Consider the following 21633-nt stretch of genomic DNA (forward strand, 5'->3'; position numbering starts at 1 on the left):
GAGTAAGAAATTAGATTGATAAATTGATGTTCCTTTAAGAATGGGAAAGTATGTTCATAATTTTAAAACCCCAAAGCAGTAATTGGTAAGTAACGTGAGTTTTACACGCGCAAAATTCACCAGCACAACTTTCTGTCAGTTTCAGTACACATGTATTATATATGGTATATACATATTATGGCTTTGGTGAACAAACCCTTTTTGTTGGCTCAGGTACAGGGGTTACGACTGCCGGAGCAATCTGTTTTACACGCAGACCGGGGAGATCGTGTACCACGTGGCGGCCGTGGGGGTGGTGTACAACCGGCAGCAGAACACGCAGCGCTTCTACCTGGGGCACGACGACGACATCCTTTGCCTTGCTATCCACCCCTTAAAGGACTACGTGGCCACAGGACAGGTAGTGTTCATGACATCCTTTGCCTTGCTATCCATCCCTTAAAGGACTACGTGGCCACAGGACAGGTAGCGTTCATGTTTGTCTGCAATAACCGCCTGAAGTTGTCACTACTGAATTTAGAAGGGTCTTGGGGGAAGAGCATCCAGTCTACATTTATTCAGATGAAGGGCTGCGTTTCTCTTGCAGATGGAATAGTGGTAAAAAACTGACACAGAAGTGCATTTTACATTTATGTGTATTATGGTAAGAGTGTATTCTCCATAGTTTTTCTGAACATCATTTAAAACTAAGAATAGATTAATATTTTTTATTCGGCATTATGTTGCAGCTTCTTGATAACAGGTGGAGGAAATGTGCAGATAAAATATATTTTTCTAACATCTGCTTTGAGAAGTTATCTATATTAGCATTGCATACATTTACTATTTTACAGTATGAAGTGAGCAGTTGTTGTTACAGTGGCATTCCATTTTAATGCGTTATGTTTTTCATTATCACCTTTACACAAACTGTGCATACAACAAAGGGATGTATGTTGCTTGAGTTCATTTTATAATACTAATAATAGTTAATTTTATCTTTTGCCAGACAGTTATTTTGGATAAATTATTTTCACTCATGTTTTCGAGCAAACAATTCTTCCAGTAAATATTTATACACTAGGTCTTGAAGGTTTGAGCTGATATTTCATGGTTTCTATTTATGCTTATCATTTTTATCATTTTTGCTCTTGTAATTGTATAATAAACTGGAAAACATGTGAACTGAATTTTTTACTAGAAATAAACTTTTGTTTACTATGCTCCTGATTTCTATAAAAACGTAACTCTGTGGGTCAGTTAAGAAATTAGCCCTAAATATAAGAATTGAATTGATTTAATTTTGGAATAGTAAAGGCTGTGAATAAAAATGTCCCTGAACTGCTGTCAGCAGAAAGATGCACTCCATTATATACTGTTTTATACATACACATTGCATTTTGTTGTATACTACATTGCATGAGAAAACTAGGTAATGCAGTAATCAAATTCCTTATACTCTGGTTCAGATCTTCCTGATAGTGGATGTTCTGAAAAGCTTTACAAATATTTCATGTCCATTTTGTGACAAAACCAGAAATAGATCCTAGTTTTTTCTGAGCCTTAGATGCAAGAGAGTTTTGTTCTGGTTTTGCAACCCTTTTATTTGTGCAGTGTGGTGCAAAACCCTTGGAATAGCAAATAATCTTTTAAGTGCTGACTAATAGTGCTTTTGTGCATAGTTGAAAAGAATAAGCTAAATTCCTTTTCTTACCAGGTTTATTGCCTATACTAGTGCATTTTTGTGCCACAGGTATCAGTGTATTAGAATCTGCCTTGTAATGACACCAGAGAGCAGCAGAAGTCACCTTGATTTCTGAAACGTAGAGAAGCTGACATGCTAGCAATAAAAATAGCCTTTTATTTTTAGACAGGGAATGATTGATGAAAAATTGATGGAATAAATATGCTACAGTGCAATCAATGAAGGGCTTTTTTTCTCCCCTCACCCCCCACGAGGACTTTAGTTAATTGTGATTAATGTGCCTAAGTCAGCTGGGAAATGGTTTTTGAGAAGCAGCAAAAGGAATAATATTTTGCTAGCCAGACAACAAAAATACTAGGAAAATTCTATCACTGTAATTATTTTCAAATACTTTTTGAATATTCTTAATACTTTTTAAACAACTGTGTAAAATGACTGAGAAATGAAAAAAAATGGCTATGAATATGTATACTTTCAGGTTGGTCGAGATTCCTCAATACACATTTGGGATACAGAAACAATAAAGCCACTCTCAGTATTAAAGGGCTATCACCAGTATGGTGTTTGTGCTGTTGATTTTTCAGGTAATAAGTATTTATTTATTTATTTATTTATTTATTTATTTACACTTTTCCTTTCTGTGTGAAAATATAAGCTAATCAGTTTTACTCAGAAACTGGGGGTTCCTTTACACTGCAAATTTTGTATTAAAAATATTCTCCAGTGTTCAGTGTCAAATGAGAGATGCTGTCTTACAATGAACATTCATTAGAAAAACCTCATTTGGAGTCTTGCACATAGGAGATGCAAGAACAACTACTGTCCTGTTTAACAGCTGAGCTGAGCACCTCAGAATTTGTTTTGGTTGCACAAGGCAGGTGCACAGATCTGGAGTTTTGTGTCTGCTTTACAACTGTGTAAAAAGCTTTTTTTGAGCAAATTGATCAGGTGTGCAATTTTATCTTTGTTAAATGAAATCCTGAAAGCCATGTGGAAAGCACAGTGATATATTCAGGAAGGTGAGTCAGGGAGTTCTGGTCAGAAACACGGGCTTTTTCTCCACCTTAAACTAACATAAGACTATCAGTTAAATCCCTTGAGATTTTTACACCTCCTACATTGAATTCTTGTACCAATATTAAATTTCCTCTGCTCCACTAGCTTCTATTCATTCTTTAATTGTTTGTGTTTCCTGGATAAAATCCATGAACTCACAGCGATGATGTGTAATTACAAAGATGAATGGTTTGAGGTTTTTGATGCCTCTTACTATGGTTTCTCCTTTTTCAAGATATGATTCTCATTTCTCAAATTCTAGCACGGATATATAGCAATTCCAAAAATGGATACATGTCAGAAAGTGTATCACTGATCTAGAGTGAGCACAAACAGCTGGTTTATTGAAGGTTTATGTGGAATATGTGTCAAAACTTTTCCAAGACTTCATAGCGCTACTAAGTTTAAGGACATTTAGCAAATTTCATGTTATGGCTTCAGTGCTTTCCTGTTCAGAAATGAACAGAGACTTTCAGAGTGAACATAAAATTTTCACAAGAACAACCTGTAGTGAATGTTTTTGTGCAACTATGTCAGCAGCTAACAGAACAAGGGATTTAATGTGAACAGAGAGCTTCTAAGTTCAAATTTGAGATGGGATAATTTGAAGTGCTACACTTCATCCCAGTTTAAAAGCAAATAGATGAAAAAGCATCCTCTAAAAACATCATATGCTTATTTACTTGTTTGTACATTCTTGTAATATTTGTGAAGTTATAATATTTTTAATATGGTTTCTTATTATTACAACATAGTTATCTATCTACTCTCTTAATAATAAATGTATTATTCTAGCGGATGGGAAACGATTGGCTTCTGTTGGAATAGATGATAATCACACTATTGTACTCTGGGATTGGAAGAAAGGAGAAAAGCTTTCAGCAGTAAGGTAGGAACTTAACTATGTTTTAAAATCTGTACCTAGATTTACTATCAAATGTCACTAAGAAAAATAAATTCCTTAAAAAATATGAGTTCTCTAATGAATGAGCATTTTCTGTTGCATAAGTGATGCAGGCAATAACATTTATGTCATCTTAAAAACTTTCTGTGGAAGAAGTAAATGAAGGTCTGCTAGTCAACAAGAACCATTATAGTGACTGTTCAGCTGGTGAAGAAAGATGGCATAGAAGACAGTGCTGTGTTCTGAAATATTTTCTTTAAAACTCTTTGCACTTGTGTTTGCCCTCTTAAAGATGGGGATATATGGTATATTCAGATTTTTTTCATCAGAGGTCACACCTTTCTTGGAATAGTCATTTGCAGTTGTTTTGCAGAGTTCTTTTTTCTTCAGGGTTCTTTCCTTTTTCTTTCTGAGTCCTGACCAGCCTAATCTAACTTTGAAGTCAGCTCTGCTTTGAACAGGAAATTGGTCTAAGTAACATCCAAAGGTTAAATATTTTGGAAGATTCTTTGTGTCTGTGCAGGTTATTTAATATATGTTTATTAAATCATTTTAATCTACAAGATAGAATCCTATTTTTAATTTTGAATAATGTTATTTAAACCTTTTACTTTTTTTTTTCCTGCTTTATATAAAGCAGTAGTGTGAGTGGGTTATCTCCCACTGTGTCTGGATTCAGTGCCTATACTCCAAACGTTGTTCCAGGTAGATTTTAAAAAGATTTATTACTCTCTGCAGTACAGTTTAAAAAGTGTCAGCTTCCCTTTTATCCATTATTGCTCTTTAATTTAATTGACTCTCATTTTATTTTTAAACACATGTTGAATTTCTTATCCACTAAAGAATGAAAATTCTGAATAGATGATGCAGATAAAGAAGGGTACTCTGTTTCCAGTTACTTATCAAAAGCCCATGTAGCTTGGCTTGGCTTCTCTGAAGACATTTATCTGCCTTTCACCTATTTTTTTTCCAATTCTCCCACCCATAAATCAAAGGAATTTATTAGAATTTTTGAGAGCAGCATCTGTACTTTGACAATGACTGTGACTTTGGAAAGAAACTGTTTCATGCATTCAGCCACTAGTTCATCTAGTGAAAGGACAGAAAATAAAATATTATTGCCACTTTTGAACAAGGAGCAAAAATTAGGGACTGGCGCCTCATCTGCATTTTAAGTAAAGAAAAATAATCTATAAGCATTGCTTTGCATAGATGGCAAACATAGTTGAAAGCTGCTTTCCAAACTGTAGGACTGAAGCAAAGCATTAGTTTTATAGAAGCAAAGTAAGAAATTTAAAACACAAGAGGTTTTAATGTTTTTAGAACCAACTGTAATTTCCATCAAATATGTAATAGCAGCATAAATTTTTTTCTAACAGAAACAGAAAAATCAGCTAAATGGTGAATGACAATGGCAGTTTGTTTTCAAGATAAGCAAACTTAAGATTTTTGACATTACTCCTTTAAGTGTCATTATGAGCTGTCAAAGATGTAAATGCCATATACCCAAATGTAGTGCAAATACATTTTCTTTTGCAAAGAAAATGCCTCCTTGTGCCTCTTTGAAGTTACATACTTACTCACCTGCCTTGGAAACTGAAAGGTAATGAAAATAGAACAGGACTCAGTATGTTACTTCCTTAGCTTTCTGCTTCCTCATTATAAAGGATTAGTAATGATTTGAAAGTAAATGTTAGCAAGATAGAGCAGGTATACATAAAAATAAAAAATCCTTCCCAACCCTATTTAAAAATACTAAGAGTTAAACTTGTATTTAAATGATTTTGCTTTGCATTTCAGGGGAAGCAAAGATAAGATTTTTGTTGTTAAGATTAATCCTTACATGCCTGATAAATTGATTACAGTTGGAATTAAACACATGAAATTCTGGCGGAGAGCAGGTAAGAGCACTTTGCAGAATTAAAGCATATTCTGTTTCTGACAGTATAACAATTGCATCTCTTGCTCTATGTTTTGTGCATGGAAGGCAAATATTTTCTTTGTCTATCTCTTAGTTAGTGTTGCCCTAGCAGTAATAATGTTAATAGGTATTATGGCAGTAGTGGAAATTCTTTTTAAGATCAATCTGCCAGGAGCTAGAGCTACATAAGAAGAAAAGACTCTGCATTTTCTGAAGTCTGTTTTTATGTCTAGTAATAATATGAAAGTTTTACAGTGCTGCTCTAAAATCATAGAACAGTTTTTGGAAGAAGAATCTTTACAGCATGTATGCTGTAAAAATACATAAATAATATTAAGGTATAAATAATATTAAGGTTATAAAAATTCACATACAAAATTCAGACAAAGTACTTGAAGAGGACACATCTGCCAGTTGAGAGCTCTTTGTCTAGATACCTCTATTGATCTTGAGAATTAAAAACCAAGGTTAATTCTGCTTGAGAAATTTTGAACAGTAAAGAACCCATTCCCTGATAATTGTGTGCATGTGATTGTTTCACACCTCAATTCATATATAAAGACACATGTGCTACAGAAGACTAGCTTATCTGCTAAGAATGTTCTAATTATTTATGCAGAATTTATGTACTTGAACTCTATGAGTCCTAATAAAGATTAATTGTGTAAAGAAAACTGTGGGATGAAAAAAATTACACAGTTTTTCTCAGTTTTAGCTCCAGCAGAAATTAACCAAGATGGCCTGAGACCAAGGTGTTGATGTCTATGTAAATTATTAATTTTCAAAATTGAGCTTGTTATCTATACAAAGAAAAAAGTGTCTCAGAATACTTACTAAAAGCGCTACTAGAAAGTCTTTAGAAAGAAATCTTAACTATGATAAAAGCTTGGAGATTATTATTTTGAAGAAAAAAAGTAGCTAAGTTAAAAGTAAAGTTGGGTCTTTTGGGTTTTGTTTTTTTTTGTTTGTTTGCTTGGTTTTGGTTTGTTTTTGTTTGGTTGGTTTTGGTTTTCATTGTAGTGAAAGTTGAGAAATAAGAAAATTTATTTTGTGAGCTCTCTTCTCAAACTCATTTTTTTGGGGAGCATGGGTGGATTAAAAGAAAAGGACTTGTTGATCTAGGTATGGTTATATAGTTCTTGTACTATAGTTCCAAGCAGATGTCTAATGATTTGTTTTTGGTCTGAACCAGGAGGAGGACTAATTGGGAGAAAGGGCTGCATAGGTGCATTGGGAAGAACTGACACAATGATGTGTGCAGTGTATGGCTGGACAGAAGAGATGGCCTTCTCTGGAACCTCCACGGGGGATGTGTGTATTTGGAGAGATGTGTTTCTCATAAAAACTGTCAAAGCACATGATGGTCCTGTGTTCAGCATGCACGCATTGGAAAAAGTAAATAAACTGCTCATTGCTTTTTTTATGTCTGGACAAAAAAATCTATGATAAAGCCAAACCTTTCCCAGACTCAGGAATGTATGTTCTTATTTTCATTACAGAAAAGCCTTGTGTGGTCCAGATTCAAAATAGTGTTTTAAGCATTAGTGCAAAATAATGTTTATGTAGTCTCTTATTCTTGTTATGCAGCATGCTGTTTTTCAAACCCTTGTGGTCAGTGACATCTTGTTCAGTAATTTTCATAAGCTCTTACTAAAGAAATAACAGGAATTAATTTAAGCATCAGTATGTCCAATGGAATATGTGAGCTTGTGAGAGAGGAAGATCATACTTGTTCTATTTTGTAGTGTAATTACTGTCTACCAGTAGATAAATTCAATCTGTAGATCATTAAGTACTTTCTCCAGATTCTTGGCATCTTTTCAGCCCAGGAAAGCCTTTAAAGATGTGCTTAAATATGGATGAGTGTTCCAGTTAGATTACTTTTGTCTTTAATATTATGTATATGTTGGTGTTTTGCTGTGTCAGACCAAGTCACTCCACCTCCCAATATTTGTATTTCAGAAAAGTAGCATTGGACAACATGTGTTATTCATGCTAGAAAAACTGAGTGCTCCAAAGGAGAGAACTAATGATTTCAGTATTAACCATACCTGTTGCTTCTTTAAATACCTGTATGTAGTTTTTAAAGACACATGCGCATTTGTGCCATTCTATTTCAAAAATATAAACACTAATCAAATTTTTGCAGTACTAAGTCTTGTTTTGAGTAATGAGAAGAAATGCCAAGGGGGTATGGAGGCTAAATATCAAGGAAAAACACTATAATATGTTCTCATTTTTCTTATTTTTCTAGAGTGGTAGAAGCATATAGGTTAGAACTTCTAAATCCAGCCCATGTACATGCACTGTACAGAACTGTGCTGCCTTCATCAGGAGGAGAAATCACTCATTCTGTTGCTCCTGTTCTTTTCATCTCTAACATCTGTAGCTCTGTGCATTACAGTGTTGTATAGAGTTCGTTTTCAGTATTGGCAGAAATCACTGAAAAAGTAAGGAAAGATAATAATCAAATATAACTAGTGATCTTTATTTCTCTTCCCCCAGGGATTTGTCACTGGAGGAAAGGATGGGGTGGTGGCTCTCTGGGATGATACCTTTGAACGTTGTCTCAAAACCTATGCCATCAAAAGGGCTGCTCTGGCTCCTGGATCCAAAGGTAACGGAGATTTTATCCGATGTTTTGTTCTATTTTTAAAGTACTTTCTTTAGAAATCTTTGCGAAATTTCCACAGTAAGAGGGAATCCACATTTGACATAATGAATACTAAAATAATTTTTTAAAGCTTTATTAATTCTAAATAAGTAATTTTTCTTTTGGGACTGGAGTTGTGTGTTGTAGGGTCTGTTTGCACATTTGGTGGGTTCAGGTCATAATATTTAGTTTATTATTAGCCTAAATTAGTTGATCTAGCTGTAAGTTTCTTATGATGCAGGTGTTTTCTTGCTTTGTTTTGTTTTTATTAAAGTGATAAGCAAAAAGCCTCTTATATTTCTGATCATGAAGTATCTTACCTGATCTTTTTTGTTTTGGAGAAAGGAAGGAATTCAGAATTGTGGTTAGTTTTGTAAAGTATTAGTAGTTAATTTTCTGTAAATGCATATATGTCTTTTGAAATAATTAAAGAACATTTTCATTCCTATTTTTCCCATTTCTACCACTTATTCTTGGTCTTAATGCTAATTTACAGTTCCCTGTATTTTCATTCTGGATATTTTTTTCTCTTCCATCTTCTTCCCTTAAAATTATATTTCTTATGTTCTAAAGTAGATTATTTGATTTTCAAACACGATGAATGTAAATACTCATTAATGAAAACATTGTACTCCAGAGTGTCTCATTCTCATAGCTTGTTTGCAAGAAGCTAGAATTGGAGGTACCATCATTGGTAGCAGTATAGTGTTATAGCTGATAACTAACATGCACAGAGTTAGGCCTATTAAACTTCTTGATGTATTGCTGACTCCTCTCAAATGAATCCAGGCATGTTGTTTCATGGAGGAATGTTTTCTACAGGAAGAGAGTAGATTTTTCTACAGTGAGAATGTAATGTGCATAAGTGTGAAAAATCCTCTTTAGGGCATAATTGAAAATCCTATCTTCTAACATTTTAATGTTCTAGGTCTCCTCTTAGAAGATAATCCTTCTATACGTGCCATATCGTTAGGACATGGTCATATTCTAGTGGGCACAAAGAATGGTGAAATATTGGAGGTGGATAAAAGTGGACCAATAACTCTGCTGGTTCAGGTATGTGTTAAATAGCAGTCAAATATGTCATACCACTAACATGGTTTTATTTCTCAAGTAAAGACTTGTGCAGTAAGAAGCTCTTTAACTACTAATGAAGTTAGTGAGTTACTATCACTTTCAGTTAGACCAGACCAGTATGACTCCTTGATGAGCAAGATAGAGCACAGAATTTCATTACTAGTTTGTTCAATGGGTTTATCCTTCCAAACAGACCAAGATCATAGATCTGTTTTGAAAAAATTCCTTATTAATTTCTCTTGAGTACTAAATAAAAGTTGTCTCCTTGTCATTTGTTTTGAGATTTTACTTGTAATTATGTAAAAAAAAAATGCCATACCAAACAACTGCATTTTTTAAAGCTTGACCACTAAACAGATTTTTACATTGCATCAGCATAGTATTTTCTTTCATAGTTAAAGTGTTAAAAAAAAAGACTGGACATGGCACTATAGTCTAGTTGGACATGCTATAGTCTAGTTGAGGTGTTAGGGCATAGGTTGGACTCAATGATCTTAGAGGTCTCTTCCACCCTCATTATTCTGTGATTCTGTGTTGGGTAAAAATCTCTGGACTCTCTCTTTTCTGAGTGGCCAGTGCAATACATAAAGAACTGTATTTTTAGAAAGAAAATATTAGAACCCCAGGTAAAAAAAAAAACTAGTTCACAGAATAGTTTGGGTTGGAAGGGACCTTTAGAGGTCATCTTGTCCAAATTCCCTGCATCTTCAAATAGATCAGATTGTTCAGAGCCCCACCCAATCTGACCTTGGATGTTTCTGGCCATGGGGCATCAGGCGTTCTGTGTTTTTATTCAGATATTTATTATCCTCTAAATAATGCATATTCTATCTTTTTTAAAAAAACTTTCATTAATGTATTATTTCATTTTGCAATTTAAAATAAAAAGAAATCTGATTCATTGTGTTTTTTCAGGGTCACATGGAGGGGGAAGTTTGGGGTCTAGCTACTCATCCTCATTTACCTATTTGTGCCACTGTAAGTGATGACAAAACCTTAAGAATATGGGATTTATCTCCTAGCCATTGTATGTTAGCTGTTCGCAAATTGAAAAAGGGTAAGATGCTTAGTATGAAAAAATATTTACTGATGAAATTGACATTTACAAGCATTATGAATCTTTTGAAAGCAGGACTTGAAAGCAGCATAAATTCCTTTCTTTGCTCAAATTATTTTATTAATGCTATGTTCACTAGTTATGTGAATTAGAATTAAGCTAATGAATCTGCACAAAAAGTTCTGTGTAGTGCTGTTCTGAAGATTATTTGCAATTGTAACTTATTTAAGCCAGTGAATTAATGATAAAAGTTGAGTCAATTACATAAATGCTATGTTGCTTATAATATGCCAAGGCTTTTTTGAGACTTTGAATCTAGAATTTTTTGGAAGAAATCTTAGAAGAAATGTTTTAATTTTCTTTGTGAATGTTTGAAGGATCTGCAGTGTCAAGAAAAGAGAAATCATAAAATTTTTCCTTGTTGTTTAGGATATAAATAAAATCTATTTTGACAGATGGAAAATCTGTTTTAAGTGACATCATATAAGGTGATTTTTTCAGGATTAGATGAGACTGGCCCTGACAAGCTTCTAATTCTATGTATGCTTTGCTAGATAAAGGAATACAGTTGGCTTTATCTGTTTGGCATTCAGCAATGCACTTTGATTCAAACATAATGGGAAGCTTAATTGAAGATTATTTAGATTGACAAAGTAAATGTAGAAGAGTTACAAGCTCACATAAGCAGGGATTAAACAAGAAAGTTTCTAGTTGGTGAACTCTGCTCAAGTCTTACAGCTGATATCTCTTAATATGTTTAAGAGTACTTTTGGCAAAAAAGTCTCTGATGACTATTTGCTGATGAGACATTTGGAGATGCTTTGGCAGTCTTAAGTTCCTGTGTACTGTACAGAAAAAGATGTGTGCTTCTTCAGACTGAGTAATGGAATTTAAATAAAACTTGTCAATGATAGAAGGAAAATCCAGGGACTGCAAGAAAAATGTCTGCATAGGTCAGGAGTAACTTAAAGAGCAGAAGGCTCAGGATCTTGTTGAATGACAATTACATGTGATAGGGAGGTATTTTCCCCAAGACATAGTGCAATATTCATGTAAATTTCAAAACAAAAATCAGGAGATTTTTGGTGTGTGTTTGTCATCTGTGTTCAGCTGACTACAATTAAACTAAAAGTTTAGAATGAAGAAAGGAACTAGGGGGTAATGAATGCAAAGTCTTGTGGTGAAGCCGTCTAAGTGAAGGACTGCTCTCTACAGGTTAATCAGAGCAACAAATAGTAGGGGAAAATATGTATGTTAACAGAAAATTCTGGCATGAAAATAAATTTGTGTAAGTTGACCATACATAAATTTAAATTGGAAATTCAACTGTTTTTCAAACAACACTGGCATGTTTACTGGAGGGATTCTATGACTTAGTGTCTTTTTGTTTGTGACAGCAAATGACTGACTTCTGTGAATCCAGAGGGTCTTTTCCAGCTGTGTTCTCCTTATCAGAGCAAATGGTAACAAACAGGCAGCACCAGAGAAGGAGATCAAGTTAGAAATAGTGATTAATCTGTATTACTAATGTAGAGCAGATATCAATTAATATGCAAATTCTTAGATTCTGGGCCTGTGTACCTGTTCATTATTTTGGCATTTGGAAAACTGCCTTGGAAGTTTTCTAAAATAAGAATAGCTTTCCTTTACTAATTGAAAAATAGATCTGAAAGAAGGATAATGGACTGTAAATGTATCTGAATGCAATTTCTTTATTTCTCACAGGAGGCAGATGTTGCTGCTTTTCTCCTGATGGAAAAGCATTAGCTGTTGGTCTCAATGATGGAAGTTTTTTGATAGTTAATGCAGATACCCTGGAGGATTTGGTCTCTTTCCAGCACAGGAAAGATGTTATTTCAGAAATCAGATTTTCTCCTGGTGAGTGATTTCTTTTTTAAATGAAATTTTAATACCAAGGTTGTTCAAGTAAGACTTATCACATTAAAGAGATAAAAGTAGTGAAGATCTGTAGTACTTTTAGATGTAAAAAATAGGTCAGTAAAACCAATACTAACATTTTGTAAGACCATGGTGTGACATCCTGTGTTGCTTGTTTAAGGATGAGATTATTGGAATATGTTTGCCTATAGTGACCTCCTGAGTACAACAGCCAGTTTGAAATTGTGAATATCCAGCAGCTTCCTAGGGTTGTGCTTTATGACCTGCATAAGTTTGGCACATCACTGATGTTACTCTTATCTAATAAGAATACTTGAAACTGATGTGTCAGAAACGTCTTGCAACTTTTTTTTTTCTTATTTTTCCAGCTTAGCACTCTCAGTGAGGCTAGGGTTTTTTTCCAACATTATAGCTTATATTTTAGGAACTCAAAATGCATAGCCTACTTTAGTTAAAATACTCATCTGTTGGAGAAATTTTTTGCAAATTACTGATACCGATTCCCATACAACATTACTTTCTGGTTTCCTAAGCCTTATCATTCTCTGAATACCATAAATGCTTAAAATTTCAGCAAATGTTTTTTATTGTTTGGAAATGTAATGATACCATAGTTTTGTGTTTCATGCTGATTATGGGATATGAAAATCAGTTTGTCAGCGAATATGTATAGATTAGCAGGCTGATGTCAAAGACTTCAAAGTTGGATACAGCTAAATTCCAGAATTTACTTGTGTTTAATACAAAGAGCACTGAAATTTTTTGAAAATATTTTGTGTTTGTACTGATGTGTTTTAGGGGCTGGAAAGTACTTAGCTGTGGCATCCTGTGACAACTTTGTGGATATTTACAATGTAATGAGCAGTAAAAGAGTAGGAATCTGCAAGGGAGCCTCCAGCTATATCACACACATGGACTGGGACATAAGAGGTAAGAAGCATTCATTGTGAAAAGGTACTGGAAGATTGATTACATTATAGACTAATTAAGAACATGTATAGTGTGGATTTGTGGTATCACTGGCAGATTTGATTCTTCAGCTTATGTATATGCTGTCACAGCATCTGAATAAATATTAAACCCGTGATTTTTACTGCCACATAGATATTGAGAAGTTGTGCAATTTGAAGTAAAATGGTTTGTCTCTATTTATTGGTTTGTTTGGATTTTTAAAAAATCATTCCTGTTTATCATTTGACTTCACAAGGGTGGTTAGTGATAGAACAAGGGAGAAGGGCCTTAAGCTGAAGGAAGGTATGTTTAGATTGGATATTAGGAAGAAATTCTTTACTGTAAGTGTGGTGAGGCACTGGAAACAACTGCTCAGTGAGGTTGTGAATGCCCCATCTCTGAGAATGGTCAAGGCCAGGCTGGATAGGACTCTAAGCAAGCTGGTTAGTGGCAGGGGGGGTGGAACTAGATGGTCTCTAAGGTCCCTTCCAACCCCAGACATTCTATGATTCGGTTTCTACTCCTTTAATAATGTACTGCACAACGTGGTTGTATCTACAGCTCGGGACTACAAATCCTTGTCACACACAGCAGAAAGACTGGATTTCCTGTGTTCCAGGGTATTAATATATGATTAATTAAAATACTAAATTTAGTCCTGTTTCATTAAAAAGCAAGGCTGTGCAATTGTGCAATCTATTTGTTCATGCTCTTATTCCTCTACATAATCACTTTTGAAACAGCCTGATTTATTTTGAAAGAGTGTTGTAAGTTATCTTCCTTTGAGGACTTTGAAGAGGACAGAAACATTGGTGAGAATTTCCCTCAGAAATGAAGTAGTATAAAGGTGTAAAGAAGTCACCTGCTTGGGATCAGCTGGTGGCCAGGCAGAAGTGTGCTTCTCCATCCCAAAAGCACATGCATCAACAGCCAGTAGTCATAAACAAGCTTTGAATTACATTTTGTCTGCCATCTGATGGGCAGCCATAATAAGGAGAGAAAAGTGATGCATTAGTACAGTTTTCAAAGAGAGGAGAATGGGTTGTGAATTTAAGGGGTCAAAGGACTTAGATTTCTTTAGAAGACCATACTTCAACATCATTATTTATGTATGCAGTTTTTTCCAACAGAAACAAATAATTGATGCAATGCTGTTAGCAATAAAAAATTCAAACTAACCTTTCTTTTTTCCTTCTGTAAAATGGAATCTTCTATGTTAACATACAGTATCTATGTCATATGTTTTATAGGAAAACTTTTGCAAGTCAACACTGGTGCTAAAGAGCAGCTGTTTTTTGAAGCCCCTCGGGGGAAAAAACAGACTATCCCAAGTTTGGAGGTGAGGAACTGTACTGCCTTCTTAAATTGCTCGAAATTAGAGTTATGATGCAGCCATAGGAGGGAATGATGTATAAAACTGTAATTTTAAACTTTAAATAATATAGTATGTAGGGGATTTCACATTTTTCTCTTCTATTAAGAAACAGACATTTGGCTGATTTAGTCTTGAAAATCTCACTAGTCTTCTGTGTGTCTCTTCTGGTACCTGAACACCTTTGAAAATCTATTGCAGATTACTTAAGCCTAACCTTGCTGAGGAAAACCTCATGTTTGTCTTTATAGAACAATGAAATACAGTTTACATAATACATATAGGCATGAATATTGTATTGTAGTTGTTTTGTTTTCTCAGATATAGCGTATTGTCATGGAGCAGAGAGTAAAAATGTATAATTTCCAAATGATATTTTCCATGGTATTGAAAGGCAGTGTTGGAAAACATAATTTATTTTTTTTAGCCTGAAAGGGCAGCTAAGGTAAAAATTTTCAAAATACTTCTTTAAGTTTTGGAATTGAAAGTTCATAGAGGTAAAATTGCAGGTCTCAAATGAAAAATTCTGGATGGTAAAAAAATAAGTGATTAATATATTAAAATATATTTTTTAGATGTGATATATCTTTCAGTGCAAGGAATTTTTCTTGAAATTGGATATGGAAGAAAAATGCCTAAGAAGTATTCTCTGTCTCAAATGTGTTGGTTTTGTAGGTAGAAAAGATTGGCTGGGCATCATGGACAAGTGTTTTGGGCTCTTGCTGTGAAGGGATCTGGCCAATAATTGGTGAAGTCACGGATGTAACTGCTTCATGCCTCACTAGTGATAGTAAAGTATTGGCCACAGGAGATGATTTTGGATTTGTGAAACTGTTTCGATACCCTGCTAAAGTAAGTAATTTTTAGCTGTTTATGGAAAGTATTTATGAATAAATCTGCCTTATCAAAACTGTGAAAATTCATCACTCAGAAGAAAATGCTTTTATATTTTTCTCACTTTGATCAAAGAAAGCATTTAGTATTACATTGCAGTTTGCAGTGCATTAAACTTCCAATGAGTAAGAATGATCATTCCAGGTCAGACTGTAGAGCCATCTCATGCAGTGTCCTGCTGCTGACTGTGGCAAATAAATAGGAACAACTTTAAGAATGAGAATGCTTTGGAAGACAATGAACATGTCTTTTGCACCTACATTGCATTCATGATTCTAAGGGCCTCCATTCTGTCCAATATTAGCAACTTTTTTTCTAAGATAAAGACCTTTAATAGTATTTAATCACACATCATAGAAAAGCCATTCCAGAAGCACCACTGTGTTTTTACTGCTCTTCAAGTACCTCTAGTTTGGTGGTAAATATGTCTTCAATTTTGAAATGTTGCCATCCTGAGGATGGTAGCAGTGTACAAGCATTGACTCAAATATTCTATGTGAATTTTATTCCAACTCAGTTAGATTATTGTCTCTCTCAGAAAAAGTGATTCAGTGTTTATTGCTGGAATATGTTTATAGACTAATTCTTTCATGCTTGATATGAAGATTAGGTTAACATTTCATGAAGTTGGTGTAGGCAACTTGGCAAATCGTGTTAAAATCAGATGAACTACAAAACAGCTGAAGCATGAACTGTAAAGAAGTTAAGATGATGTCATTGTGCTGGCAACACATTTCAGTTTTGTCTAGCAGACTGGGTAAATTTGATCTTTGCCCTCTTTTTCCCCTTCTCAGGGAAAGTTTGGAAAATTTAAGAGGTATGTTGCTCACAGCACCCACGTGACAAACGTGCGCTGGACCTACGATGACAGTCTGCTGGTCACTGTTGGGGGAGCTGACACCTCCCTGATGCTCTGGACTTATGAGATGGAAGGACATCGGGACAGCAGGCAGTGTGACAGTGAGGAGTCTGATCTAGATTCTGAAGAAGATGGAGGTCAGTAGTAATTTATATTGTGCTGTTTCAAGAAGACTTTATTAAAGGAAAACTGAAAATTTAGAAATAATTTATGGATTGTTTCCATCTTAAGTAGCAAATACTCTTCAAAAATGTTAAATAAAATTTGGTTTTGGGAAAAGGACTGATAAACTGCTGTGAAGAGAATGATAATGAAATGTTTGAGTTACTGCTTTGAGTCAGAGTACATAAAGAGACTCTTATACATAGCTACCCCAAATCTATGTTTAAAATAGAATCTTCGCAGCTGGAATTTGGTCACTAATTCTTAAGAAATGATATTGAAATCTGTATAATGTGAGATCATAGTTATCTTGATGCTGCAGCACCTGCTTCCATAACATGAGGACATAGGACACTGAAGTAGACTGATGTTTATGTACCTGTTTCAAGGTCACAATATCAGTAGTTACAAAGTGTTAATTCTATTTTGTAACATTAACTTCTGCTGGTTTTTCCATACTTATGTTTTCATATTATAATTCCAAGGGTTTATGGCCTCCAGACTTGTTTTCTCTTCTCCCAAGTGTGTTTTTTCCTCCTTGTCAATTCCTCAGTGTTCAAGGATTTTTAAACTGTCTCTGCTACTCATTAAATAGTTCTTTGTAATAAATTAACTTCAGCTGTCACTAAAATGAGCTAAATGACCAAAGAAATACATTAAATATTAAAGACATATTAAAGATTCATTGGAAAAGAATTTTTGATCACTGTCTTTCTTCTCAAAAGTACTGAAGAATACACAGAGTAAGTTAATTTCCTATAGGAGGACTTGTCAGTCTTTAACTTTCTTAGTCAAAAATTGCCATCTTCAGAGTTTCTGTTCAGTCTCTGCTTGAGACCTGTTAGAACATCTTAGGCCTATAATCTTCCCTAGCTTCTGCTGCTTTACACAGAACCCTCTTAAGCTGTGGGTCCAAAAGTACTCTAAAAGAGAGCAAGGTGTGTGAAGATTTACAAGAAGAGACATTGACATATTTATCCACAAAAGTTTCTCTAGGTCAGGTCCTATTAATTTCAGTTATAGTTAAGAAGTATTCACCATCACATTGTTGGCATTAATAGTCTTGATCTTTGAAAAAAAGCAAAATCATGGAGAGTAATTTACAGCCCTGTCACAACTTAGCTTTTCCAACATGTTTATTTTACTATAGTGAACATCAGCCTGATGTGCCTTGCTGGCCCTAAGCATTGTGCAGGAACCTTGGGCATACCTGTAGATTTCATGGTAATAGATGGATCCTGAAATTGAGAACAACCAGGCACTGAATCTCACAGGTCTTAAGAGCAGGTGTCTGTAGCGAGGTTCTTTGTTAGTGGTTGTAGTTAAGGCCAACCAAGCAGAAATGGGGTGGCTTTTAAAGTCCCTTGACTCAATAATAACTTTTTTCCACAAAGATCTTGTAGGGAATTCTTTTTCTTTAAATATCTTTTATTAACAATGTATATGATTCCCAGCTACTTTCTTTCTATTGTGTATTTATGTTACTAATAATCCATGCTTTAACTGTTTTTGTAATCTAGTACATTGTTGAAATCTGCACAAATTAAGATTATTATTCTTGTACCTGATTTTGGTTTGATACTCTTCCCTCTGGTTTTGTTAGGTTATGACAGTGATGTGACTAGGGAAAATGAAATTAATTACACCATCAAAGCCTTATCAACAAACATTAGACCAATGTTTGGAATTAAGCCTCATCTGCAACAAAAGGAGCCGACCTTAGATGAAAGGTAATTACTAAATTACAATTCTAGCCAAGAAATCAACCTGAAAAGACAATAGTAGAACAAAATTATATTGGAATATATGATTCTTAACTTAAAAGGATATGTATAAAAAGAATCTAAATACTTCTTTGAAGAAAAAAAAGAAAGGTGTGTCAAAGGACTAGGCTGTACCTATTTTCAGAGAGCACAAAAGACTAAAAAGTATGTATGCATATTTTTATGTTTGGGGAGTTCCTTGAGATGATTGAGTTATTTGCTGGTGTTTGATAATATGGTTTTTTTGAAACTGAAATACTGACTGGTAGTTAGTGATGGCATTATAGGCACAAGCCTGTACGATTGTTTTAGTGGAGGACAACTCTCAGGTTTTTGGTTCTGCCAACAAACCGCTCTGATGAATTAAATTCTAATTGCTCCTTGCATTGCTTTAGTTTCCACTTAACTTCGACCTTTCTTTGAAAAATTCTGTCCGCAGTGGTTCTGCAGCTTTTGTTAATGAATCTTGGAAAATGGAGTTGGTTGCTTCACAGTGTTAGTTTTAGATCTTGATTCACTGCTGTACTCCTAAGAAGAGAACAGGGTAGGGAGTAGCCTACAGTAAACCCAGAAAATAAGGTAGTAAATGCAAAATAACACAAACATTTTTTAACCTCTAGAACATTATCTGTTGTAGAATCTGCAGCTGAGCATGGGACCCTGAAAGTTGTTTGTTGTCCACCAAATTGATGAGGACAGTATATGTGAGGAAAAAGGAAGGAGGGATTCCTAATACAGCAATTGGGAAATGCTAATACTAAAGATGGGGAAGTGAGGAAAACAGCAGGGTATGAGAGGGTGTGAGGATCTGGGGAAATGGGAGAGCAGAAGGTTTTGCAGGAATGTGAGGAGTTCTGGCAATGCTCATGCCTCTTTCCACAGTGCAGCTGGATGGGTCTGTGATACTTTTGCTGAGAAGTGCAGTGTGACTTTGGTGGGAGTTTCATATCATCTTTTGTTTTTAAGTTGTGTTGCTGTAGGGAGAGAGTGGGATGCCTGTGTATAAAGCTGTGGTTCCCTGTCTTGCATTTATAAGAAATGGTCTTTCTCTATTTTAATTAGATGTATTTGATGTGGAAATCAAAAACAAATAATGTGCATGGCATGAAAGCTTTGATTAAAGATTTTTTATTTTCTTTTTAATGAAATTGTAAGCCTCTTGTGCTTCTTTCAAAAGCTGTGTCTGGAAGCTGAGTGAATTGTGTTTTTAAGTTTCAGATAAATTACTAACAGAATTAATTCTGTAGTAAGGTAATTAAATTGTGATTCAGAATGCAAAAAAAGATCATGAAAGAATTCCATTGCACTGTTGAAAAGTTTGGGCCCCTGAAACTTCAAAGACATTTTTTTTGTGAAGAATAAAACCAGACTATGGTTACTGTATGTACTTTGACTTCTGTTCTGATGTTAATATTGTATAAGATTGGTAAATGTTTGAGAAATGCTTGAGTCTACTGTCATAGATACTAATTTTTATTTTATTTTGATTACTCTCTATTTTTGCTTCCTATGAAGGCAGGGGGTAGTAAGGTAAGTTTGTGTGCTTGATGTCCAGGATGAATGCATTTTAGTAACTTCAGCTGCTTGGAAAAGTAGTAACAATTTGCAACAGAAGTGAGGGATTTACCTCTTTACTATTAAATAGTAGCATGTTAATACCTAGAAAAGGGTTAAGGGACAAAACATAAGTGCAGCTCTCACTCTGAGCTGATGTGAGTGAACACTAGAGTATTCTAGGAGGAGGTGATCAAAGCTCATCCTCCTTTCCTCAATGCTTTGGAGGAGCTAAGGAACAGCTTGACTTCACTGTCTGAGCCAGAGATCTTGCCCAGGTGCCTGGGGATGTCTGCAGCACACACTGAGTCCAGCCTGGAGCAGGGCAGTGAGCACAGTGAGCACATTGCACAGCTTGGAGCAGGGCAGTGAGCACAGTGAGCACATTGCACAGCCTGGAGCAGGGCAGTGAGCACAGTGAGCACAGTGAGCACATTGCCCAGGTGCTGGTGGGTGTCTGCAGCACACTCTCAGGGCAGTGAGCACAGTGAGCACATTGCCCAGGTGCCTGGGTGGCCCTGTGAGCAGCACCATGCCCGAGCTGATGGAGCTTCAGGGCTGGAGGGAGCCTCCCTGCCTTGGCTGCAGCATTTTGCCAGTGCACCTGTGCTGCTTGAGGATCCGAGCTGCTGGCCCCACCTCGCAGAGCAGCCTCTGGTGTAGGTGCCTGCATTAGGTGATGAACTCTGCACCTGCTCTGTGTAGAATATGTGCACATGCAAAAACATGCTGTTAAATTTGCAGCACAACAAATGCTTGGGATGTCAGGCCACCCTTCAGAGCTGCAGACTGAGCTGCCTCATGACTGGAACACCAGATTTCATTCAGATTCAATTGGTCTAAGGTTTGCTTGCAGTGTTAACTGCCAGCTCTGCTGATGATATTGTATTCTCTAGCAGTGAAATTACCATGCTATGTCATTGAAATTGCAATACTGATTTTAACTTCTACTGGAAACACAAAATGACTGCTGTGAGGCAGCACTTAGGTTGGTAATTTCAATTATTTATCATTTCTGAATAATAATGTTTATAGGTAATATTTTTATGTGAAAAGATGTGTACTGTGTGTCTCATTTGGTTGTGCAATAACACCATGCATACTCAGCAGCACAAAATACATTTGAAAACTGTTTCTATCCTTTACTAAGAGTTCTCTCCTAGTATGTTTTTGTGCGAGGTACATTACTCAGAAAAATGTCTATCATGGTTGGTTTTGAAAATGCTTCTCACTCTGCTACTCCTGAATTGCACAGCCCTGAAATTTGGGAGATGCCTCTGGAGAATAATGCTCCATTCTTACTCTGTTCTTATACTCCCTGAAGTTGGCTATTTGTGCTGTGAAAGGGGCAGTGCTGTGATTGATGTACCTCACAGACAAATGGCTGTACCAAGAGATCTCAAAATTAAACAACCAGGAATTTCAGTTAAAATTTTTCACTGTTTTACTGTGAAAAATATCTGGAGGTATTTGAATTTCATATTCCTTGAATAATTGTATGCTATTGACTGCAAAACTTTTCAAACTGCATTTGGATTTTATTGTGGGAAAGGTTTAGCTGTTTCCTATATAAATAAATAGTGCATCAGTCTTGCACTGAAAAATAAAGTTAAAACAAATTAGAAGACATCCAGTAAAATCCATTGTTTTCAGTATGGGAAGAAAAATCAGTCTGTAAATTGGTGAGTTGTTAACATTGTGTTTTTAATTTTCAGGATTTTTTTCCCTAAATTATTTTGCTTAACTTATAAGTGAGAAAAACTTACCTAGTGTTCACCTAGTGAAGCTGTTTATTGCCTCTTAAAAAAAGAGCTTATCAAACCAGTG

The 21633-nt window shown here is 35.2% G+C and overlaps 1 protein-coding gene across 2 annotated transcripts in view; it reads left to right on the top strand.

The window, feature by feature from the left end:
- The window catches only part of EML5 (EMAP like 5), a gene marked incomplete at both ends in the record, with an annotated part of 91483 nt that overhangs the window by 48468 nt on the left and 21382 nt on the right, over positions 1-21633 (top strand). For both annotated transcript variants that reach the window (XM_084208540.1, XM_084208541.1), the window contains 14 exons: positions 214-400; positions 2163-2268; positions 3536-3629; positions 5445-5545; positions 6758-6960; positions 8071-8182; positions 9147-9274; positions 10211-10352; positions 12078-12230; positions 13050-13181; positions 14453-14541; positions 15250-15426; positions 16263-16464; positions 18093-18219. In XM_084208540.1, the coding sequence (XP_084064666.1) occupies positions 214-400; positions 2163-2268; positions 3536-3629; positions 5445-5545; positions 6758-6960; positions 8071-8182; positions 9147-9274; positions 10211-10352; positions 12078-12230; positions 13050-13181; positions 14453-14541; positions 15250-15426; positions 16263-16464; positions 18093-18219 (1953 nt within the window). The remainder of the gene's footprint in view (positions 1-213; positions 401-2162; positions 2269-3535; positions 3630-5444; positions 5546-6757; positions 6961-8070; positions 8183-9146; positions 9275-10210; positions 10353-12077; positions 12231-13049; positions 13182-14452; positions 14542-15249; positions 15427-16262; positions 16465-18092; positions 18220-21633) is intronic.

This window comes from Fringilla coelebs (assembly GCF_963513975.1).
Source record: "Fringilla coelebs genome assembly, chromosome: 6".
Classification (NCBI taxonomy): Eukaryota; Metazoa; Chordata; class Aves; order Passeriformes; family Fringillidae; genus Fringilla; species Fringilla coelebs.